The sequence below is a fragment of the Vigna umbellata genome, chromosome 1 (genome assembly GCF_029865625.1).
Source record: "Vigna umbellata cultivar VRB3 chromosome 1, Vumbellata_1.0, whole genome shotgun sequence".
NCBI classification, from domain to species: domain Eukaryota; kingdom Viridiplantae; phylum Streptophyta; class Magnoliopsida; order Fabales; family Fabaceae; genus Vigna; species Vigna umbellata.
In genome coordinates this window covers 5,219,343-5,245,359 of record NC_142165.1, presented here as the reverse complement: position 1 = coordinate 5,245,359, position 26,017 = coordinate 5,219,343, and the positions used below count along the sequence as shown (strand labels likewise).

Genomic DNA, 26,017 nt, shown 5'->3' with positions numbered 1-26,017 from the left:
TCATATTCTTTACTATATTTATATTTATACGTGTGATAAAACTATATGTAAATAGAATAATATTTTAGTCATTATAGTTATTTATTTTTATATTAAACTATTTTCTAACAATATTTTATAAGACAACTGAAAATATAATTTTCATTTTATTTTTTAATGTATTTCACTTAAATAATTTTTTGGTTTAAACCCTTTAGTTGTTCCTATTTATGTAGGGTTTTTCCATTTTGATCCCCTTCTTGTTAGAATCCCCAATTGAGTTCTTAAAAGTGTTAATTTGAATCATCTGAGCCCTTGCCGTTAAATTTGCTTAAGTTGAAACGTGGCATGGTGAGACCTGAAATCTGGTAAAATGTAATAATTTAATATTTATGTGGGTAAATGAAGAAAAATTATCTTCCTCAACAGTAGAAACCATTTTCAATGGAGAAAAATCCAACAGGGGAGCTCTTTTGCTTGAAGAGATTAGAGCAATTCCTAGCGGCCATTTCAGATTGAAGAGGATTCTCAGAGGCCATGGAGTTCACCACATCAAAAGAGCCACCAAAAGCATTGTTAGAAACATTGGAAGAACCATTTAACATTCAGATCACCATAAATTCTCTATCCTAAACAAATCCAACAACCCCATTTAACATTCAAATCAAAGCCCACAAAACTGTTCTTCTTCAAGACATTCTCAACAAAAAACAGTTAACTTTTTTCTTCTAATTTGTATTTTAATCCACTCACATTGGTTTCAAATCTCCTACCATACCTATTATCCTTCTTTGTTTTAATTTTCTCGAACTAATGCTAATTTTAAAAAAAAGATACCCTCTTTAACGTGAATCGATTGAAAAATTGGAACCAAAGGTGAACGAAAAATGATACCTTGGAGTTGAAGGGCATTAAGGTAGAAGGTAAAGATGTCAGTTTTAGTGTTGAGAAATGATAAGAATAGATATTGATTTTGTTGTTTGATTGTTGATGATGAGAACCACCATAAGAATATTCATTCTGTTGTTGTGGTGGTGGTCCTTGTGGTAGTTTTTGGGACTAGAAAGACCATAAAGCAAAAAAGGGCATACATTAGATTTTGCAGATCAAATCCAAAGTTACTCCTTGAGTCTGGCTCTGAACTGAAAAGTACAGACACGAACAGAGATGAGAAGAGGAAGAAAGTAAAGAGGTGTGAGGGTAAACGAAGATTATTATTTTGTCTTTGGATCTAACTTTGCCTTTGTCTTTGGATCTAACTCTTGTCGTTGACCACTAAACTTCTTCAACATTGAGGCGCGACGAGATGATGGATGCGTGAAAAAGGTGGCGTTGCAGCGAAGGCGCTACTAGCATTCTCACGATGGCTTCACGGTTGCGGCGTAGGAAGATGGTGACGACGAGACTGAAGGCTTCGCAATGACTTTACGACGGCGACACTAGGGAAATTAGGTTTGTGCTGTTGGAAAAAATGACTCTGATGTAGTATGAGTGATGTGGCAAAAACTGGCCACGTCAACGTTCTAACCTGTGCACAAACTTAACCCTGTTAAATAAATTTAACGACAGAGACTCAGTTGATTCAAATTAACACTTTTAAGGACTTAATTGGAGATTCTAATAAGAAAATGATCAAAATGGAAAAAACCTACATAAATAGGGACAACTAAAGGGTTTAGATCTAATTTTTTTTACACTTTAATACTTTAATTTATAATTTTTATGTCTATTTTGAACTTTTAAAACTTTAAGACAAAATTTCAATGTAAATCTATGACTAATGTAAATTTGAATATTCGTCGTAATAATACGAATTTTTTGCTAGGCCATTATATATTAGTTAAAACGAAATATTAAAGGAACCAAATTTATACAACTAAAAATAGGAGACTCAAGGTTGCATGATTGCAATTAATAGTTTTTTTTTTTAAATTTACAAATCCAATTAAAAAATTTTCTTGATACACCTACTAATTAATTAGTTAAAACAAAATTAAAATAGATTGAAAGAAACAGTACGATAATTGCAGGATTTAGCTCTGGAGTACCAGGAACATTTTAGCGCAGCAGGAATCTTATGTTGGGGCTGCAGAGCTTAACAGATAGATAGAGTTGAAAGCAAGTTTCGAAAATGATGAGTACCTGTGTTTCTTCTTCCCCTCACTTTCTTTCAATTCCAACTCGTGTAAGAGAAAGCAAAATATCCACTTTGGTATCAATGTTATTCCCTTCTTGTTCGCTGCCATATCTGCTTTTGCCTCCGACTCTCTTCAACTGCTTCTGCTCTTCGGCTCACTCTCTTCCAACCCCTTCTCAGAAATGGGAACCGTTCCTCAAGAAAAAGGTTGTAATGAGAGTTGGATATGTTGGAACAGATTTTAGAGGTAGTCCTCCAGCCCTTTTTATTTCTTCTTTCAATTTTTTTTTTTGAATTCCGCTAATTTGATTTCATGGGGGTTATTTGCAGGCCTGCAGATTCAACGGGATGAACACACATTATCCAGTAAGACCATTTTTCTCTATTATCTTGTTGGTTATGGTAGAAAATCTCCAAAAGTATTAGTTTTTGTTTGAAAGTTGAAATTATGAGGATGGGTCTAGTTCTATAATGTGGGGACGTGTTTTTGGAATTTGGAATCATGTGGTGTTATGAATATGATATAATAGGTGCTGTGGAAATTCTAATGTGTGTTTGTCATTTGAATTTATTATGTTCTGTTTCCAAATGAACATAGTTTTATTCTTTAAAGCAAACTCTGCCTGCCGGCATACACTTAATCAGCCTGGACCGTGTGAATGATTGGAGTGTTGCTAAAGTATAGAATTTTGACATGATGTAGCTATTGAGAAAGAACTGGAAACTGCGATTTTCACTGCTGGTGGCATGCGTGATAGTAATTTTGGAGACTTAAACAAAGTGAAATGGGGCCGGAGTAGCAGAACTGATAAAGGAGTGAGTATTCTTCTGAAGTTCTTGTTATTCCTTTTATGAATTGGTTTGGTTGTTGTTATTGTGTTTTTACATATCTTCATTTTTTTTCCCACTTGTATGATGTGCTTGTTTAGGTCCATTCTCTAGCAACGATGATATCCTTTAAGATGGAAATCCCTGAGAATGCATGGAAAGGTGATGACTATGGCATTGCTCTAGCAAACCGCATTAACACTTATCTTCCTTACACTATCAGAGTTTTTAGCATTCTGCCTTCGACCAAGTAAGATATCTGGCTGATTATATTTACATTGTAATGCTTGATTTCTTAAGATTGTTTCATAATTGAATTTCTCTTCTCGTGTATTGATTGGTATGCATATGTACCTGTCATTCGATAGATTAAATGAGTATTTTTTTTTCCTGCATCTCATTATTTGTCCATTCTTAATGATATTTTATAAGGTATGCTACGCTAACATTTGCCACTAGGAAACTGATAATGTTAATATAGCAAGCTTAATTTAGAATTGACTACTTAACTAAGATCTGTAAAGATAAGTGATTTGTATAGTAGTAAGTACATGTGACAAATCTATGTCGGCTTCTAATCAGTATGAAAATTGAAAGCCCCAATTTGTTTCACAAACCATGCAAGTATTATGCAAATCATGTATGCTTAATTATGTATTAATATGTTCAGATTAAAATTGTCATCTGTGGAAAAATTGTAACGGAACCAAAGCTCTTTCCCCACTAAGTGGGAATAGAACTAACCCGTAGGATTATGCAGAAAGAAAAAAGAATATTTTTTTTTGGACTATTGGTAAGGCTATATTTTTTTCAGATGACTCACAAATTGTAAGTGTTCCTTGATTTTCAGTTACTGCTATCTGACTGGTATTTATTGCTTCATGATTTTGGCTTGTTTTTTAGGAGATTTGATCCTAGAAGGGAGTGCAATTTGCGGAAATACTCTTATCTCCTTCCTGCTGATATAATAGGAATCCAGAGTCATTTTAGCAAGGATGAAATTGATTTTCATATTTCGGAGTTCAACAGCATACTTAATGTTTTCGAGGTATATTCATTTTCATTTATATTTTGCGTAGTTGCCGAATGGTTTTTCCTGACATTAATTCTCTAGTTTTCATCTCAGTTTGTTCTAGGCATGCTCCTTAATGAAAGATTTTTCTACGGCTCTTTAAATTTATGTGTTGTTTAAGTTTATTTCTTGTTTACAAATACTGAACATCTTGCTCGACTTGCTTTCTTCCACAAGATTTTTATACAATGTACATAATAATGATACTATGGTTTGAGCTCTTGCATGCTTACACAAATCTTTCCCCACTATACCTCATCCTTTATAGTTGTACCCCTCCCTTGCAAACAATGTTAACCTTGTTTACAATTCACAGCATGTGATCTGCACGTGATTTTTAATGAAGCCTCCAATGTAAAAAATGTCATTATCTCCTTCATTAAACACCCATGTCCTTGCAGTTTTGAAGTATTGGGCACCTTGTGTTTTCTCTCCACTTTTTTTGTGGATAATCTGTTTTCTCTGTTTGTAGTAGGTGTTTTTGAGTGGGATATTTTAATTCTGGGCTGTGTCAATGGTGTCAATATTCAAAGTTTGTAATGCAATTTGTTTCAACAATGTTTTGTGAGAAACATTTGTGGTCCATATTTGACAGAGGTATTGTATGTTAGTTTTGTAAAATATAGGGGATGCTCATGTAATATGTTTTAAAAGAAAGGGGATATATGTGTAATATTTTAAAGAAACTGAGGGATACCTGTATAATATTTGTAAAACACAGGATACTCATGTAATAATTTCAATAGTTCAAGGGGTACACGTGAAAACTAAGTGTAAAAAAAAATCAATTTTAATAACTAACTGTCAATTAAAGAAGTCATATAGTAGGGGAGGCTAAGGTATTGATTTTAAAGTTGTTATAATTAGGTCTAACGTTTAAAATCAGGTATTTATTTACTTTTTGTATTCGTTGATGTTATTATTTCAGGGAGAGCATCCTTTCCATAATTATACTGTTCGATCTAAGTACAGGAAAAAATACCAAGTAAGGCAATTATCTGGAAGTGATGTCATGTCAGACAGATTAGGATCATCTAGTTTGGCATCAGGTTGTGAATCAGAGGGTGAGGACAGTGATGATTATGATTTTGAGGGCGGCATTCCAACCACATTAAGTGATAAGGAAGAGAGCCACAAGCCTCCAGAGTCTAGTGAATCCAATGGCTTGAGTAGTCAAAATTCTAATGTTCTAGTTCGTGCAAGATGGCTACACCAACCAGATGAGAAAGATAGATTAAATGCTTCCCATTTCAGAAATGTTTTTCGTTGTTCTTGTGGGAAGTTGGAAACATCTCTGGGATATGATTATGTAGAGATCCATATATGGGGGGACTCCTTCATGTTACATCAAGTAAGTCTTCGTTGATTCTGACATGTAAGAGTTTAATGCTAATTTAAAACTTAATTACATAACTAGTGGTCCTTTATGACCATTCATAACCTTAATTTTTGCTTGCCTATAGGACATAATTCAAATGACTTGTCTCTTCATTCTTGGAATTTGACTAGTGGTCCTTTATGACTTCAACACTGGGGTTTCTTAACAGGACACTGCAGTGTATTTGCTGCATTTATACATTGTTCTCTTGAAATATTTAGTATTCTGATGATCTGTTCTACATTGGGGATCTAAACACTGTAAAGGGCTATACTTTGGGCGCTTTTCTATTCAAATAATAAAATATAGCTTTATGCACTTCTTGGTTGGTTCTGATGACCTGTTTTGCATTAACCTTAATCACACAATCACACTAACTGGATGAGTAATCAGATACGCAAGATGGTTGGGACTGCGGTGGCTGTAAAGCGCAAGTTAATTCCAAAAGATATCGTTCTGTTGTCACTCAACAAGTTTTCTCGGATTGTCCTCCCACTTGCTCCACCGGAAGTTCTGATTTTGAGGGGAAATGCTTTCAAAATGAGATCAAGTGCTGGAAACTTTACACGGCAAGAAATGGTGTCTATGGTTGAATCAGAACAAATTCTCAAAGCAGTTGATGAGTTCTACACTGGTGTTGTGTTGCCTGAAGTTTCAAAGTTCCTAGACTCATCAAACTCTCCTTGGGCAAAATGGGTCGAGAATTTGGAAAACTATTCAAGCATTCCAGATGGTGAGTTGGATGAAGTCAGAAAGGCTTGGAAGACTTGGAAGGAAAATTTCAGGCTAAAATCAGCATCCGACACAATGCATGTAGACATGTTGAATCATGGTATACCAGTCCTAGTTGTAGGCACATTTTATCTGTTCTGCTTTGTGGGCCAACTGCATTTTTTTTGTCTTGTTCTTCTTGCTTGATCATATAATATTTAGTGTAGGGAATGAAAATCATGCCGCAGTTAGTCAAGTCAGTTGAACACAGCTACATGCAAAGCTGTCTAGATAATGAAGTTTTGTTTTCAATTGCTTAATGCTAACTAGTTTCCTTTTCTATTTCAATGGCATGAAATGAAAGGCTAAATGGACGACTCACAAGCCAAGTCAATGCACCACTCCATCGTTCTCCAGAAAGGTATGGCTTATTCCAACTTTCCAGTTTCCACCATATGTTACATGCACAGACTATAAGAGATATGTGTAATTTGAATCATTAAAATAAGGTAAAATGAGGATGTAATCGGATAGGTTTCGTGAAAATTGCAAAGAAAAGGAGGCAATAACTCGTTTCTATTGGTTATAGCAGAATTTTCTTACGTTCTATTCAACATAAAATCAGTCCATTAGGTTAATTTGTTTTTTTAAGATCATATAGCTAAAATTTCATATTACAAGCTTCTTTTGGTAGAGACCACAACTATTTTTTATTGAAGACAATTCTATCCGACACTGGTACCATCACTGGGAACTACAAAATTCTCTTTTAAGATTTAATATGATTGTATATCTAAAATTTAAACTTGAGAAAACTTGTCATGTCGACCTACACTTTCAGTAGTTCATTTCATATTATTGAATGATTACATAGTTACTTTGTCTCAATGGAATGATTTATTTAGATAAACTATTATGTACCTACTAAATTACTAGTATTCATAAACATAACTGGTAGAATTGAATCATCATACTAAAAGGGTCCACTTTGTGAATGGATGGATAGAAATCGAAGATGTGAATCAAAGTAAAAAATAGAAAGAAAATAAAGAACAGTTAAAGAAAAATATTGAACAAAATATTAAGTGAAAAGAGATAGACGAAAAAAAAAGGATAAATAAATTGTGGATCTTACACTTGTTTATTTGTCAACTCATTTTTCTTAATCAAACTCTTAATAAAGTAAAATTTAAATCTAACTCAATTTTATAAAATTGATTTGTAAAATGAAATTTGCATGCATTTATACACTATAATTTGACTTTATCTTTTATTGAATTCCTTACATTTTTATTTTTCACCAGTTTCTTGCCTCTCTCCTTCACCAAACAAAAAGTTCATCCTTTTCCAAGGAATATTGTGAACTGTTGGAACCAAAAAGTCATAAATTTATTTAATTTGTGTAGATAATTGTAGGTCAGTCAGTAGATAAGAAGCAAGGAACTGATATTTCTTTTATTTTCTCCTGCTGTCATCGTAGGACAGGTAAACTAGAGGAAACAGAAACTTAGAAAATTTTTGAAAATAAAACCATTCCTACTTAAAAGAAACTATTTGGCTTGTTGATTGGTGCGTACCTGTCATCCATGGAGCATGTTTTATATCCCAAACTAGCATGGAAACAAGATCACTCTGTACCATTAACTTCGTAAAGAATCTAACAGTAAATTAGTACTACTCATACAATTCTTGAAGGTAAGTTTAGTTATTACTTAGAACTAATATTCTTGTACTAAAATATAGTTTTTATTCTGTTTCAAACCCATGGATTTTCAATATTTACTGACAGCACCAGTAGGTAATTAACAGAGGTATTATTATTACACACGCAACAAGAAAGATCAAACTTTTTTATACATATATAGCTAAAGACACGGTAGTCTAGGCTTATTTCTGGTGAAGAAAAAGGTTAAGAAGAAAAGAGATAGTACTACATATAGAAGAACCAAACTTTATATATATAAGCTTGTCTAGAAATTCTTCATGGGCGTGAACCAGAGACCTTGTGTTGCAGTCGAGGGGGTGCTTCTGGTACCGTCAAGTCACCACTTGAAGGAGGAGCTGGTGCACTGTTACAAAACAATAACCCATCTCATTACAACCATGAACTTAGTTATTTATGGTTAAACAAAATTATATATAAAAGTTTGTTTTTAATGCTTTTAGGATTTGATAAAGAGTAAACCCTATTTTTAGTTTCTGAATCTGTGATATATTGTCATATTAATCTGAGTTTAGAAAAATATCAAATAGATATCTGAAATTGAAATCTGCAATCAGAATAGTTTCCTACAGTTATATCTGTGGGAGATTGTATATAATAATGGTAGTAACTACAGCAATAATAAATTATATATTTCAAAGACAGTTATTTTATTTAAAAAGTATTATGACAATGTCTCAGATTCATAAACCAAATGAAGAGTTACTTGATTGTGAGAAGGGTTGTTGAGAAAAGTAGTTACTTGGGAGCAACAGAGGGATTGATGAGAAGCATAGCCATGCAGAACAGACATTGAAGAAACCACAAAATTTTCATGTTTGCGTTTTCGTGAGGATGTGAAAATGAATGAAGACAACACCCAAATGGCAACACATTATATATATATATATATATATATATATATATATATATATATATATTATGTATGTATCTATAGGTATGTATATAATTTCTGGTGTGCCTGGCTTGGATGACTTGACTTGATAATCACAGCAGCTCAAAGTAATTAAAAATTGTGAATTTCAACCTAATTAATTGCAACTTGTGTTCTTGTTCAATTATTGTATTTATCATTTTCAATTCAAACTAACTCTATCACTACGTCAGATTTAACTTTTTAAATTTTAAATTCTGCAGTTTAGTGTTTAAGCTTTTCTTCTATTTTTGTCCCTTGTTTCACCCACTTTGAACTTATTTATTGTTGTCATTCAGTCTTCAGTCAAATGAAAAATTATATCTATATATAAAAAAAAAACATTATCAATTCAAAGAAACCTAATGCTTAGAATTGACTTGTGTTTTCTTATTAAAGTACAAAGAACTTTTTAATTTGTACTAATATTATGTAAGATAAAAAAGCTAGGTAGAAAATGTAATATTAACTTTTTTAGCTTCCTTAATTCAATATCTCTATCCAAATTATACCCATTTTGATTTGGTTCAATATCAATTAAACAATTGTACAAGAGCACTAAACAAATTAGTGTGCTGCTATGTATTTTCTGGACTCCTTTATTTTAATAACAAAATTAGAAGTTTTGGTTGATTTCTTTTAAAGCGGGGTTAAAGGTCCTTCAAAATTCAAATTAGTGAGTCAAAAGTTGGATAAGAAATAGTTGGAGAAAATGTGTCAGAATTTTCAACATTTGTCAGCATCAACTCATCTGTGTTTTCCAAATCCATCCATTCTCAATGGTTGGTCTTACACTCATCAATGGTCCTCTTTTCTTTTACAAAAAGTTGCTTAACCTTGTTCAATCGTTCAATACACGAGAATCATAGATGGTGAAATTATGGTTTGTGGAATTTGTGGAATTGAGTGTTACATGAGATTTTAATTTCATGAGTATAAACTATTTGAATTTGAGCTTGTATACTCAAGCTTGAATGAATTATAATATATAACTATTTATAAATATTATTTTATAATCAAATTTTATGAGATTGAGTTATGGGAAATTATACAATAAAAAAATCTATTATAGCATAACCATATTCTCAGTAGAAATAAAAATATAACATAAATTTAACATGGGCTTTTACTTCAGAGCCAACTTTTACAAATACTTAAACTTTCATACATTTTTTTTTCCAAAAACTACAAACTCTTTTCTGTACAAATTTTCAGACGAAAATTAAAAATTTTCACATCTAATTTATTTTTTACAAAAATTACAAATCTTCCAATAATATACAACTATGTAAGTCCCTCCTATACCCATTATTTTCAATATAATATTAATAAAGTTTAATAGACTTATTTTATCGTATCATCACTTATAAATATATGAGATCTCATATATAAAAGACGTGTTTAGTGTATTCAAAATTTCACATAAACCTAAAATAAGACCAAAGTAAATAATTGAACATAACTATGCTTTAAATATTAATTATATAAGATTAAATTATACTTAAAATTCATTCATCTAAATTCTTAATGAAAAAATATTTCCAAAATCCTCTTTTCAACAATCTTAACTTTCAAGTGAGTCACTTTTCCACTATATTTTTTTAGTGTTATCAAACTTCTCAATGCATCTAAATGACCAATCTTCTTCGTGAATATCTTCTTTCTTTGCTAAACTAAGTGCATTTGGTAGGAACCAACTAAAGCACCACTTTCTAAGGTAAATTATTAAATCTCAGAGTCACTATTTATTCAAGAATAATTTGAAGACAAATTGTTATATTTTTTAGTTTATTTTTTGTTAGTGGTCATATAAGATGACTTCGGAGAATAAACTTATCATTCCACCACTATTTATTTTTTATATTCTTCTTCAATTCAACACATTCAATGGTTTCAGATTTTTTAAAACTTGTATAGCTATTTGTTTTAATTATATATGATATTCAAAATACCTTTTAGTATATTATTTAACTATTAGACCTCGGCATAGATATAATTGAAAATTAAACTTTATATAACTCAAATTATAAAAATATTGTAAAGTTGTACAGTTTTTCTATAATGATGATCCTCAAAATAAAATTATTAGAAAATTAGATCTTAATAGTTAAAAGAGTTAAATCATAGGAGAACACATTAAAAATTTCTAATATAAGTTGTTTTTTTCTTTATTTTAATTTCCTCTTATTTTTGTATGATAATGATATTTAGAAAGTATTTTTTAGTCAAAGGTAAATGTTGATTCACCATGACTAAACTATATTAAAGAGGTGTGACATGGTTGAAAATATGAAGAAGGTATATAGAACAAATATAGTGTCCAAAATTTGTTAGAAACATCAACACATTATTTTATAGAAATAAGTGTGTTTCCTGAGTTATCACTCAATACTGGTGGTTATTATATACACTTTATTAAATCGAATATATCTTTGTAAATTCTTAAAGGGATAACTTTCACATTTTTATGTATCCATAGAATCCTTAAAGAGAGATAACCATCGTATAATGTTTTATGTTGTGTGAGACACATAATTTATTAATTAAAAAGGGATCAATAAGTAAATAAATTTAAAATAAAGAATAAAATAATAATTAAATTAACAAGAAGTAATTTTTTGATAAAACTACTATTGGTCTACTTAGAAAAATAGTAGAATTTATATATAAATCCCAAATATAGAGATAAGATTTTCTTCGTGACAACTACGTGTGTTCCTCTACCTTAAATGCTTAAAGTAAGAGAGATAGTACGATACTGAATTAAAAAAAGTGAAACATTGTATCGTCATTAATCTAATTGGATCTTAGAACCTTGAAGAATAATCTCTCATAGAGAGAAAATGTCAGAGTGATCTATCTTATTTCATTTTTAGAGCATATGTTTTTGTTTTAAGAGCTACAACAATCATTTACTCATAAACTATAAAAATACTCCAAGTTGAAAATATCATATACGAAGAAGAGATTGTGAGATAAATAAAAGGGAAAAAGAAAATAACAAGAGTCTTTATGTGTTTACAATGTCTTATCAACATCGTTTTTTTGTTGAGATATCGTCTAGCATATTCGAAGAGTGAGAGAGTGAAACCTTTTTCTAATTTCCCTGTGTGAAGTTATCTTTTGTGAACTTTATTTGTTCTTTCTTTTTTTAGAGTTTTCTTGTTATTGTGAGAATTCTTAATTTTAGGAGAAGATTAATTAAGAAATGTTATACTTGAAGAGGTTGTATTCACGTAAACTAGAGAAGTTTGTATGCGGATTGTAACTCAGAAAGACTTGTATACTTATTTTAACTTGGGTGAAATTTATTGATTCCTTGTATTGAAAGTTTATTTGGTTACTTATTTTTAAGTTGTGTCTTAAGAGAGAACTAGATATACACTAGTGCAAAAAAGACCTTTAACGTCACCCTTTAGACGTCTGACCCTCGAATATCCAATGTAAAAAATGATCGGTGGCATTTTTCGTAAATAAAACAACTATTTATATGGGCCCGACATCTAAATACTCATATACGTCGACTCTCCCGAATAGACGCCAAAACTAAACGAAAAAGTTAAAAAAAATAATTTTTTATTCTATTTAGACGTCTGTTATGGAGGGAACCGACTTCCAAAGCACTTTAGACGTCTTTTAATTGGGGGAATCGACGTATAAATCCTAAACCCAGAAATTTAAAAAGTCACTTTTTAACTCCATTTAGACGTCTGATCTCGCCACTCCGACTTCTGAAGCACTTTAGACGTCTGTTAATTGGGGAACCGACGTTTAAACCCTAAATCTAGAAATTTAAAAAGTCACTTTTTGACTCCATTTAGACGTCTGATCCCGCCACTCCGACTTCTGAAGCACTTTAGACGTATGTTAATTGGGGGAACTGACGTCTAAACCCTAAATCCATAAATTTAAAAAGTCACTTTTTGACTCTATTTAGACGTCTGATCCCGCAAATCCGACTTCTAAATCACTTTAGACGTCTGTTAATTGGGGGAACCGACGTCTAAATTTTGGCATTAAAATACCGTGAACGCGAGACAGCCGTTACGCGCACTCATTGGTCATAATCTTCGTCGCGTTTTCTCTCTACGGGTTACGCTTTTCAGGTTCGTTTTTTCACTTTTGCACCGTTTTAAATTAATTTTACTCCGATTACATCACTCTTTGATGCGTTATCTTTCATTTGAACCGATTAAAATGTGTTTTGGTTGGGTTTTGGTGTAGTTATTCTCGTGTCTTTAGGCGACGTTCTATGGCGGCGATTTCTTGCGTTTTGTACTCCTCCAATTCCCTCCACTACGTTTTTAAAACCATCCAATAAAAAAAAATGTACAATACATTCTCTTCAACTAAAATATAAAGTTGTAAACTCGAATCACCATGAGTCAGGAGCAACCTCAGAGACGTTTAACCTGTATGGATCGAACGTCTATATAGACGTCGGACCTATATAGGTCCGACGTTTATAGAGACGTCTGACCTAAAGGGTCCGACGTCTCATTAACGTCACCCATATAGATGTCGGACAGAGATCAGACGTTAAAAGCCCAAAATAACATACGTCTAAAGTCCTTTTTGCACTAGTGATAATTTATAAATTTCGGTGAATTAGTATAAAATTATTTTTATGATGTTCGTTTCAAGTTGTTTTAGTTTTATGTTGCGTGAAAAAGAGTTTGATACTCTAATTAACTCCTTCCTCCTAGAGTCTATTGTCGTAACACCAAGGAAAGCCCTAAAAAGTGATATTTAGGATTAATTTTGGATAAATTACTCACTAAAAGAAATTGTTAATAAAATATAGGTTTAATGTTTCGGTAGGTCTCTTTTTTCGTCGAGAATCTCAAATAGGTCCCTTACTTATTCGGTGTCTCAATTGGGTCCTTATTTTTGAAAAATTGAAACAAATAGAGGCTTGCCATCAAATTGAACAAACACCGTTAGACTGATGTATACGTGGCATGCTGACGATAGTGTTTTGAATGATGTGGCAAGGGTTAAGTTAATCTAACATGGATATTTGTTTTTTTAAAATGAAAGAAATTGAGAGAAGTTAATTAAAATGAATTGTTTATGAAAATTAGGGATTAGAGAAATCTGAGTGCTTCCTCAAATTAGGGTTCCTTTGGAATCTGAGTTCGTCTAGATACCTCTCTCCCCATGAGTCAATTAGTACCATCGTTGCGCCTCCGCTCCAACAATCCTCCCTTCCTTCACCGCCTACTCCCCCATCGTTCCCCTTTGACGACTGTTGAATCAGAAACGCTAATGCCAAACTATTCAATGGTGTCAGCATTCCAAGAGTTAGCATTATTCAACCGTTCGCCCTCAGAGAAGATATCGGGGATTCGCTCGTCGGTGACAGATGAGACTGGATCTCTTCCTCATCGTCCATATCCTTCATCTTTATTTTCGTTTCTTTAAAAGAAATTTGGGTGAAATTGGTTTGGAACCTTTTTGGAGGTTTCGTTGTGATACGCTGTCGTTGAAGCTATCAAATTAATACTACTTTTCATGGCAACTTCAGTATTGCCAAGTAGTATTCAAGAAAGTAGACAGGGTTGAAGTAACCCTGAGTCGTCTCCCAACGAACACGGAATTGCTTTTGAATATTTGTGACTCTTATGAATGCTATGCAATGCTTATGAATAAAAGTAATGATTGAAGAGTGTTTAAAGAATAAATAAGAAACTTAAAAATAGTTACGATGAAATAGGCTAATTCCACTGCTTTTCCAAGATAGATTCATCATCGGTTATTCACGGATAATTGTTCAATTTATTATTGTTTAAGTTTCAAATTAATTAAAGTACATTCTTAATTAATTTGAGGGCGATCATGCATTTAACCAAAGTAAATTCTCAATCAAATGCAAAACCTTTCTAGATTATTCACAATAAATTCAACCAAAGTACATTCTCAATCAAATTCTATAGTGTTTAATCATGTCTATTCTTAAATCTCCTAACCAAATTAAAAGCTAATCAATCAAAGTAAATTCTCAATTGATTATAGTTGAAATTATTACTAATCAATCAAAGTACATTCTCAATTGATAGTAAAAACCATTTAATCATATGAAAGTTCCTAAGTTAAATCAAAGTAGATTCTCAATTTAAACCTAGAAACCCTAAAACTCATATAATCAATATGCATGTAGATTCAAACACATTATGATGCAAAAATCTTTGCTTTTAACAAGATAGAGAGATGAAAGACATAGAGAGAACAACTTAAATCAATAACCAAAGTAAACAATTGCATTAACTCAATCTAACCTCAGAATCCATAATGGAATCAGTAGAATAGCCCTAGATGCTTAGCTCTCCATGAATGGAGTTGAATACAAGATGAAAGAAAAGTGAGAGGAGTATGAGAGAATGAATGAATTAAGTGAAGTCCCTGGGTCTTTATATAGGGCTTGATTGGGCTTAGACTCTGAGTATTCAGTTGATAGAATCTTTTATCTTATATCTTCCAAATAACTAAAAGATTTAGATAATTATAACATTATTTGAAAGATATTTTCGGTTGATATTCCCAAATTAAATTAATTCAACAACTGAATTTTATCTTTTAGCTTTTCTGAATTTCCAAAATTGCACAAATGCCCTGAAATTTCCTCTATCTGCACTTTAGCCCCTTCTGAGTTTCTGAAATTGCAAGAAAGCCCCTCAGTTGACCAGACTTTGACCAGAGAAGGCTTATTGACCAGCTTTGACCAGAGGAGGACGCGTCCAATGGGAGCTCGACACGTGTCAGGCTCCTCCCTACCCAAAATTAGGGTTCAGAATTGGGGAAAGGGCTTCCCCTTTGCTCCTGCGGCGGCTTTGCGTTTTGTAGATCCGGAGATTTGCTATTTTCTGATTGGGTTTCTACAGGTGTGGATGGCTGCCATGGTTCAAGGAAGAAGATGATTCGTGCAGTGACTTTCGAACAGCGGCGCGATTTTGATTTCTAGTGGAGATGCGAGGAGCTTTGCATGATGAAGATGGTGGCGGAGTGGTGACCGGCGACCCGACATCCATGGCAGAATCGCGATTGGGTTCCGAGAATGGAGAAGATGAACGGAGGTTGCGGATGATGCAGTGCAGCGTGGATGAGAAGATGAAGATGGTTGTGCGATGGTGGGGAACTCGCGATGAAGGAGGAGGAGTGCGCGACGGCTTCACGGCGGCATTGAGATGGTGGCGCGGTGGTGATGGCGAGACCGAGGCGAGGCGTGGAGGCTGCGCGTTACGGTGGTTGCTGTGCGTTGAAGATTGGTGGCGGAGCGACGTTGGGGCTTACGGCGGCGGCACGGCAGTGGCGGCACGACAATGGCGGCTAGGGTTTCAGTGGGTGGAATTAGGGTTTCTCTGTTAGAGAAGATGATGATGTGGCAAGAGAGGTGATGTGGCGACATGTGGTTGGCTAGGTCTGTGTGGGTAGGATTTGGACACGTGGCATGATCTGGTGGACTCTGGCTTAGGAGAGGTATGGATAGGGAAATTTAGGAGGTATATTTAGAATAGGGTTACTGTTTGGCTTAGTATTGGGCCGGTTTAAGAGAAGAAGGGTGTATGTAGGGAAATTGGGAGGTGCAAGGGTAAAAGTTCCCTGTTTGGCCCATCTGTACATTATTTTCCAAATAAAATCTGATTTTGGGCCTTGAATTGCCATTTGGACCAATAGAACTTATAATTTCAGCTGCACAAATAAACGTAAGAACATCCAAGAATATTTTATGTTCTAAAACTCACTTTTTACGTCTCTTTAATTCCCAAACCCAACAATTCCAATAATCACAAATTCACTTAAAATCAATCATTTAAGCACAATTATTCTATCAAAAATTTGAATTTTAAAGCATAAATGTGGGAATAAATATGCACTCATCACGTTGACGGAAGGGAGCGAGTTGACGGTGACTGTCGAGATGTGCTTGAAGAAACTTTCAACAATGGCTTCTCTTATATGTTCCCTTTACTAGCCGAAGGCTCATCCAGAAACTCTGCAAATTATCCAATGCACAATTGTAAAGGAGCTTTCTATTAATGAAACCACTTTGACTCTACAAACTAAATTTTCATATTTGGGTGCTGATTCTCTTGAAACTGTGAGGCCTCAAATTCTTCCTTCCTTCCATGTTTGTGAATTTCTTCATTTACAGATTGCTCTTTCTGATTGCTCTTTCCTGTTTTTCAATTGCTCTTTTTGATTAGGGTAGGTTACGATGAACATATGATGGAGCATATAAGGATGATGAGATATGATAGAGCAGATAAGGATTTTGGGATGGAATTGGTGAAGATGATGATGCTGTAAAAAGGATCCTAATTCTTTTTTAATTTTTTAATTTTAAAATAACTCAAATCCAAATCATTTAACCATGTCATTTAAAAATAAAATCCAACGTGCCACGTCAAATATTCAGTAACTGTCGTTAGGTCCAATTTAACGGTAAGGGTCTAATTGATGCAATTTTCACAAAATAAGGACCCAATTGAAACGCCGAAAAAGAAGGAAACCTATTTGAAATTCTGGACAAAAATAAGGACCTACCGAAACATTAAACCTAAAATATATTATTGATGAATTTTACTGACGAATTTTAGAATTTTAATTTCTCATGAATATTTTTGTTGATAATCTATTTGTCAGTAAACTATAATTTTTATTATATTGAAAAATATTTGTCAGGACTTGATCTCTTGTTAAAATTTGTCGATAAAATCAGTCAGAAAAATGGGTGTCAAAGTTTCTGCTTTGAGTTTTGACCATGTTATGGTAAATTCTGTTGATAATGAATTTTTTTAAAAGCCCATCAGTAAAATGGAATCCAACTTTCTTACTAAATTCAATGAAATATTTTGATAAAAACCAATGATGGCAATGACAACAATCATAAAGGAAGAGGAGGGGTAGGAGGAGTTATATGTAGTCTAGTTTGTTGCATTAGTGGTAAAGGGAGAGGAAAATAAGAGGAGAAAAAAAGAGAGAAGAATGAGAAAGAAAAAACCTAAATCACAATATTTATTAATAAATAATTACTGAAGATCAAGATTTATTAATAATTACCAACAAATAGTTATGCATAGATAATTATCGACAAATTTTGACCATCAATAATTAGCAGTAGATTTTTCTAGTTACCAATTAATTTATCGACAAAATTTTCTTAATGAATTTTTAGTTGTCAATCTTTTGATTTATAAACAAATTTTGATGTAATTGGTAGATTAATTTTTTGTAGTGACGTAATTGATAACGGTTGAAAATAAGATTATTTGTGATGTAATTTTGATACCAAATGCACCATTTTCTACTTAGAAACTTGCTTGGAATTATGTTTTTTTAGTTTTGTGAATAAGAGAGTTGAGGTTATACTTGATGATTTTATCACTAAATTCCCTTGATTTTGTAGGCTATTGGAATGATTTGAAGGAAGAGTTCTAAGTACCAAATAGTTGGAATGCAGAAAAGTCAACCAAAGTACAGAAAAGTCAACCAGAGTGTACAAAAGTCAACCAGAATGCAGTCTGCGAGGCTTGGGCGCCCGATTTTGAGGCTTGAGCGCCAGAAATCGACGTCCACCGCCCGGGCACCCTAAATGGGGCGCCCGTGTGTCGTGGATTAGGCCTAGTTTTTGCTTTGTTTCGACTCTTTTGGACTGGGCCCTGTTTCTACTCTTTTTCGACTTTATTTAAACGATCCTGACACTCTAGGTTTGGTATCTCTGGCTGGAGCAACACAGCAACACATTCTTCTACTCTCTAAAGGCGGATATGGAGGCGGGAGCTCCCTCTTCTACTCTTAGGATTTCACTATCTCATGCTTTTCCATTATTCATCTAGTTTCTCCATGTCTATGGGGAACTAAACTCTATTTGTTGTTGGGGAATGATGTAACATTGTGAACTCTCATGTATTTGAATTAATTCTTAATTTATATGCTTTTGCATTAATTATTAGGGAATTCATCTGTTTCAATGCTTGCTTTATTTAACTCATTTAGTAGCATGATTTATGAATTGCATGAGTGTCGGGAGGTTCCTTACAATTTAGGTTCTTGTTGAATTCTCCCAAGGGTAATATTTCTCCCTAGAGAGGAGTGCACAACTATTGTTACTTAAAGTGGCAAGGTTTTAGATGAGAGAAAAATAGAGAGAAGGAAGAAGAAAGTTTGAGTGAGAAAGAGAAAGATGTAAAGGAAAAGAAAGAAAAAGAAGAGAGTGAGAGAAAAGAAAAAGAGAGGGAAGAAAAGAAAGAGGATGAGAGAAAAATAGAGAGAAAAGAAAAAGAAAGTCTAAGTGAAAAGGAGAAAGATGAAGAGAGAAAAGAAAAAGAAAAGGTTGAGAGAGAAAAGAAAAAATTTGAGAAAAATCTTTTGTACCTTAAGGAGTGTTCCAAAAAGGAAAAAGAGAGGGAAGAAAAGAAAAAGGGAGAGAAGGAGGATGAGAGAAAAAAGAAAGAATCATATGAAAAACCCCTTCCTCACCCAAAGAATTATCATAGGAAGGAAAAAGAAAATCAGTTTGAGCTCTTCTTGAAAATCTTCAAGAAATTGGAGGTTAAACTTCCTAGGATTCGGACACTGGAACAGGTTCCTGGTTATATTAAATTCCTAAAAAAATTCAACAAAAAGAAAAAAATATCTAGAAAAGGGAACAATTGAGACACAGGACAATTGCTGTGGGTCAAACGATTTCTTTTTATCTTTCTATTTTTTATCTTTTTTTTTATCTTTTCTTCTTTTCATCTTTTTATCTTTTTATCTTTTTATTTTTTTTATCTTTTTATCTTTTCAATTTTTTGTTATCTTTTTATCTTTTATTTTTTTATCTTTCTATTTTTTCATCTTTTTATCTTTCTATCTTTTATCTTTTTATCTTTTTAACTTTTTATTTTTTTTTTAATTTTTTATCTTTATCTTTTTATCTTTTTATTTTTTTTATCTTTATCTTTTTTATTTTTTTTATTTTTATTTTTTTATCTTTTTATTTTTTTATTTTTTTATTTTTTTTATCTTTTTATTTTTTTTATCGTTATCTTTTTATTTTTTTCTTTATCTTTTTATTTTTTTGTCTTTTTCTTTTTTTCTTTTTATTTTTTTATTGTTCTTCTAATGCTAATTGGGTGCTCTACTGTAGTGTTTTTTAGTGTTTTTATTTTTTTAAGTGATTATTTGTGTGGTCTAGATTTGATTTTACTTTGCAGGAATGACAACATCTACTGATGGATGCTGGACAACATCTACTGAGGGATGCTAAGAGGATTCAGATAACAACCTCTATTGATGGATGCTGCTACGATGAATGATAACCAATTTTTCTGAACTTTTCTTTTTAGTTGATTTAATTGTGTGGTTTTGATTTGAATTTTTTTCTTTGTGCGTTTGAGTTTTTTTTAGGTTAAATGCTGCTTCTGATGGCAGTAATGATAACATCTACTAATGGATGCTTCTACAACATCTATTGATGAATGTTGCTATGATGAGGATGATGGATGACAACATCTACTAATGGATGCTGTTATGGAAGAGGACGTTGACTAGACATCTACTGATGGATGTTACTAACAGCATCTACTGATGGATGTTATGATGATGAAGTTGGTGTCAAGCTAGTGACGTTAAAGAAGCACTTACTAGGAGGCAACCCAACTTTCTAAACCTTTCTTTTTAATCTTTTGTTTTGTTATTTGTTTTCTTTTTAATTAATTGTTTTGATATTGTACTTTGCTTGAATGAACTACACTGCTTTAGTTCAACTATGTTGTGTTTTTGTGATAAGTATTGCTTTGTGATATTCTAGTGTATTGATTGATGTTGAGATGAAACATGATGTGCTGATATACAGGTGATGGCTCATAGTGTATGAAACAGGTGCTTGAGGTAAAATTTGATTGAGATATTGAGCAGGGTGTTTTTTTGAATTTTGGGACTTGAGAGTTTAGCTGTATGAGTTTTGGGCTTCAGAGTTGTTGTGAATAATTGCTATTACTTTGGAAGCATGAATGATTTTGCCCAAATTTTCTGTGATTGAACTACTTGCTTGCAGTTTTCATATGATCAAGGCCATCTTTTATTATCCTTTATTCTTTTAGCCTTCACATGATTTTGTCCACTAAAAAGAAAATAATTTGTTTTACCCTTTGAACCTTGAGCCTTAAGCATGCTTTGAAAACCCTTATTGAAAATCTTTACCTTGAGTTAAGTTGAGAACATTTATGAGGTATTAATAAAGGTTCAAGTTTGGGGTTGCTAGAATGATTGAGAAAGGAAAAGAAAAAGCATTGAGCTAAGCAGTGAATACTTGAAAAGAAAAAGAAAAATGAAAAGAAAAGAAAAGAAAAGCTTAAAGCAAGGGAAAGATGAAAAAAAAGAGAGTTGTGCTTGAATGATAAAATCATAAATGTCTCTCTTAACTCAAGGATTTTGCTGACTAGAAAAACCAATTTCCTTCTTAGCCCAACCAAGTTACAAGCCATGAAAATCCCTTGTGATGACAACATTCTTGTGAGTATGTTTGATTGTGGTTAAATGAAAGGCAAAGTTAATTTGTGTGACATTGTCATAATAGAGTGAAAGAAACACCAACACCTCACTATACACCTGTGAGTTGAGTGATACACTTTTGAGTGCTTGAGTGATACATTTTTTAGTGCTTGAGTGACACTTTTGAGTGCTTGAGTGAAACACTTGCCTTGGTGAGGAGTAGTTCGTTGAATTTCTGATTACATCTTTGCTTGGTTGATTGATCATTCTTAAGGATAGCATCTGTTGAAGTATATGAGCATCACATTGATTTTGATTGGAATAAGGCATCTGTACATCTTGACTGACATATGTATGTTGAGTTGATAAAAGTGATCTCTTGTCCTGGAAGAAAAAGTTTTTGAAAAGTGTTGAGTCATTGTAGTGATTGTTTTGAAAAGATGAGTTACATTCTGTTTTTCTTGAGGGCAAGAAAAGTTCTAAGTTTGGGGTTGTGATAACGGTTGAAAATAAGGTTATTTGTGATGTAATTTTGATACCAAATGCACCATTTTCTGCTTAGAAACTTGCTTGGAATCATGTTTTTTCTTTAGTTTTGTGAATAAGAGAGTTGAGGTTATACTTGATGATTTTATCACTAAATTCCCTTGATTTTGTAGGCTATTGGAATGATTTGAAGGAAGAGTTAAAGTACCAAATAGTTGGAATGCAGAAAAGTCAACCAGAGTGCAGAAAAGTCAACTAGAGTGTAGAAAAGTCAACCATAATGCAGTCTGCGAGGCTTGGGCGCCCGATTTGGAGGCTTGCGCGCCAGAAATCGACGTCCACCGCCCGAGCACCCCATTTAGGGCGCCCGAGCGTCGTGCATCTTGGTTTAGGCCCAGTTTTTGCTCTGTTTCGACTCTTTTGGACCGGGCCATGTTTCTACTCTTTTTCGACTCTATTTAAACGATCCCGACGCTCTAGGTTTGGTATCTCTGGCTGGAGCAACACAACAACACACTCTTCTACTCTCTAAAGGCAGATCTGGAGGCGAGAGCTTCCTCTTCTACTCTTAGGGTTCCACTATCTCATGCTTTTCTATTATTCATCTAGTTTCTCCATGTCTATGGGGAACTAAACTCTATTTGTTGTTGGGGAATGATGTAACCTTGTGAACTCTCATGTATTTGAATTGATTCTTAATTTATATGCTTTTGCATTAATTATTAGGGAATTCATCTACTTCAATGCTTGCTCTATTTAACTCATTTAGTAGCATGATTTATGAATTGCATAAGTGCCGGGAGGTTCCTTACAATTCAGGTTCTTGTTGAATTCTCCCAAGGGTAATATTTCTCAAGGATGAGGGTATGAGTACTTGGTCGTCTTAAGCTCTTGATCTTCAGACTTAATTTTCTAGGAACGTTAGGAATTGCACGAACTAGGAATTAAGGCAGACTTATTGTGTCGAGGGATCGGGTTATAAGTAATTTAGTGAGTGACGTTAATATTAATGTAAAAAGAAGAATTCTTATATACATGAGAGTAAACTTGGTGAAATCAAACCCTAACAACATACTTATCTCATTTTATAAACAACCTCCGCTCATCTTTGTGTTACTCTACTATTGATCAATTTGCATTCATATTTAATTTTATGTCTTTTGCATTTGAAACCAATAATTTCATTTTATTTAAGTCTTAATTAATTGAGTTATCACACAACTGTTTAGTGCCGAGAGTCTTATGGGATACGATACTTGGTCTTACCATTTTATATTACTTGTGCGATTTGGTACACTTTCCAATCCATCAATAGTAATATATTAAGATTCATTATAACATCCATTTTGAAGTGATAGATATTTATATGAATATTAATATGTTTGTTGTTTTTAGGTCAAACCTCTTTAGTAGACTCTATTTATGTTGTTTTTTCCCAGTTAGATTCCCATTTTACTAGATTCCTCAATTTAGTTCTAAAAAATGAAAATTTGAGTCAATTGAGTCCCTACCGTTAAATTGGCTTAACGTGGTTAAGTTTTTGATGAGCTGGGACATTGATGTCGCCAGTTTTTTGAAACCATTGGTACATCACTCTTGCCACGTCAGTGTCATCTTCCCCAACACCAGAAACCCTAATAGGGATTTCGAAATAGGATTTAGGGTGGCTGCACGATTTGGTGATAGCGACACTAGAGCACTGTGTGTGAGGAAATCGCGTTTTAGGTGGCTACGCGATTTGGTGATAGCGGCACTGGAGCGCTTATGCGTTGCGACAGAGGGGTGATTGTTCGTTGCGGAGTGCGTTTTTGGATGAGGGGAGAACTTGCGGTGGAGGTTGAATGTTGTAGAGGGGATTGCGTTTACGGTTCTTGGCATATGGTTCGCGAGATGATTGATTATTTGCAGGTTCCTGGACCGTGGTGGTGCGAGAACACTCACGGTGGTTGCTTGAACGTTTGCTGGCTTGGTGGTGTTTGAACGACGGCGAGGGAGGTTGTGCGATTTTGGATTTCTTGGCGGATTGATTTTCTTACTCACGGTGGTAGATGGTTTCATGATGGTGAAATTGTTTCAAAGAAGAAACAGTGGTGGAAGCAGATGGAGGCGCTACTGGCGCTCTCAAGGTGGCTTCACGGTTGCGGTGCAACAAGGTGGTGACGGTGAGACTGAAGGCTTCGTAGTGACTTTACAGCAACGACGCTAGGGTTTGCTCTTGAGGGAAATTAAGGTTTCTGCTGTTGGGGAAGATGACGCGGACGTGGCAGGAGTGATGTGGCAATGGTTTCAGAAATTGACCATGTCAATGTTCCAGCTCATAAAAAACTTAATCTCGTTAAGCCAATTTAATGGCAGGGGCTCAATTGACTCAAATTTTCATTTTGTAGAACTAAATTGGAGAATCCAATAAAACGGGAATCTAACTGGAAAAATCCAACATAAATAAGTCTACTAAAGGGGTTTAACCTTGTTTTTATTTGTTAAATCATCATAAAAGGTAGATTTACTTAAAGTTAAATCATCCCAAGAATTTCCATGCACCACCAATGCCCATATATAATCACCACACATCTTGCATCAATATTAGCAAATGTCCATGTATAAACACTATACCCTTACATCAATGCTAGCCAATGCTCATGCATAACCCTCATACACCTTGCATCAATATTAGTCAATGCCACATGTATAAAATTACTGCTAGAAAAAGTCATCCTAGTACTCAGAGTCTTCCTAACCAAGAGTCATCCTAGTATCACAATCCTTCATTTTCAAATAGGCCAACAAGGAGATGCCACATGTCACCATCCTCCACTTTCATATTTGACCAACCAAGAGCTTTCATGTCATCTCCTTCTTCCTCAAGTAGATTTGTAAACACAACCAGCCTTCACCGCACAACCATGGCGAAATAACATCGAATCTTGCACTAGCAGCCTTCGCTGGAGAAGTAGCCACCATCGCACTACCACATGACAAAATAACACCTGCTGGCGACGCAACACCGCGCGAGCCACTCGAAATGCCCCATTAGAGATTGTACACACAATCCATCGTGAGCTTAACCCTCGCACTCAAAGGAGACCACTGCAAGCTTCGCACGCCAGCAAACACTCCATTATTCGCAAATTAACGTCCTCTCACGCAGGTTCAATCACCACATCGAAGGTATTGCTTGTTTTGGAGTTTGAAACTCTTGATACAATTTTTTTCTTAAAAGGTGTCTCAAAGGATTAGAGGAGGAATGTATACTTAAATTGTATTGACCTCGACTCCTAAGTGATGTGATGCTATTGAGTGTATCAGAACAAGCTCCCTATCGAGGTATAATAAGAATGGGGATTCATCTTTGTTAGATATATTATTTTATTAGATATCTTAGATAATAAATATTTTATCTTCATCTTTTATCTCTAGTTAGTTTGTTATTATTCCTTATTTGTATTTTGGGCTTAATCCATATTTATTCTATTATAAATAGAGTACTCTATTTGTATATTCAACAAAAGGGAGATTAATCTCATACGTAGCTTTTACTATATTGAATATGGTATCTAGAGCCTAATTTTAGGAAAAACTTTTCTTCGCTTACACCTATCGCCGCCAAAGTTTCAGTTTCGACCAGCTAGGTGACCACCCTGCCTTCAACGATGCCTTCATCGAATCTTCTACACGCTCTTAGCGCCTTTCGAAGTTGTAGATCTTCTTCCTTTTTTTTTGTGCATGGTTGTGCGTCTCACCTCCTCTCAAGCAGTGATTCAGAACTCAAGGTCACTCTTTTTCCTCTTTCAAGTCAGTCGTATGTGGTTGCACATTCCGTCTTCTCTCAAGCAACCATTCAGAGCGTCGAGGTTGCCTCTTTTTCCTCTTTCAGGTGCCTTGACTGGAGAATCTTGAATTTTTAGGGTTTATCTCTCTCTTGTTCGTCCATGGCTTCTTTCGCTGTCTCTTCTGTCACCAGTGCGTTTGTCTCGTCCATATATGTTTTTTCTCTAGTTGCAAAGATGAGTTTTGTTAGTTTATTTATAGCCATGGTGGCTCTTCAACAATGACCTCTTTATCCACTGGATGTCAATAATGCATTCATCAACTGCGATTTGCAAGAAGAGATTTATATGGAGCCACCTTATAGATTTATTATTCAGGAAGAGTCTTATGGGTTGATATTTCATCTTCTATGTTGTCTTCTTAAATGATTATCAATTTGGTGTCGTTTTCTATGTGCGAGCATAGACGGTAGACCTGAAAGTGGAAAAAAAGCAACCTCGACACTCTGAATCGCTGCTTGAGAGGAGACAATACGCGCCACCACA

At 34.0% G+C, this 26,017-nt stretch overlaps 1 protein-coding gene across 2 annotated transcripts; it reads left to right on the top strand.

Moving 5' to 3' along the window:
* Positions 1-1,995: 1,995 nt before the first annotated feature.
* Positions 1,996-8,958, top strand: LOC124820910 (putative tRNA pseudouridine synthase). Of its 2 annotated transcripts, XM_088092190.1 has the most exons (9): positions 2,003-2,363; positions 2,447-2,482; positions 2,820-2,932; positions 3,046-3,194; positions 3,848-3,992; positions 4,945-5,367; positions 5,788-6,226; positions 6,470-6,526; positions 8,510-8,948. In XM_088092190.1, the coding sequence occupies exons 1-8, from the start codon at positions 2,111-2,113 to the stop codon at positions 6,472-6,474; spliced, it is 1,563 nt and encodes a 520-aa protein (XP_087948316.1). In that variant the 5' UTR covers positions 2,003-2,110; the 3' UTR covers positions 6,475-6,526; positions 8,510-8,948. The 2 variants fall into 2 exon arrangements, with proteins under 2 accessions (XP_087948320.1, XP_087948316.1); XM_088092194.1 differs by lacking the exon at positions 5,788-6,226 and having other exon boundaries at positions 1,996-2,363; positions 8,510-8,958.
* Positions 8,959-26,017: the final 17,059 nt, after the last annotated feature.

Coding starts and splice junctions, on each gene's coding strand:
- LOC124820910 (XM_088092190.1), top strand. CDS start 2,111: ATGATGAGTACCTGTGTTTCTTCTTCCCCTCACTTTCTTTCAATTCCA. Junction 2,483..2,819: donor GGATGAACACACATTATCCA/GTAAGACCATTT, acceptor GACATGATGTAG/CTATTGAGAAAGAACTGGAA. Junction 5,368..5,787: donor ACTCCTTCATGTTACATCAA/GTAAGTCTTCGT, acceptor ATGAGTAATCAG/ATACGCAAGATGGTTGGGAC.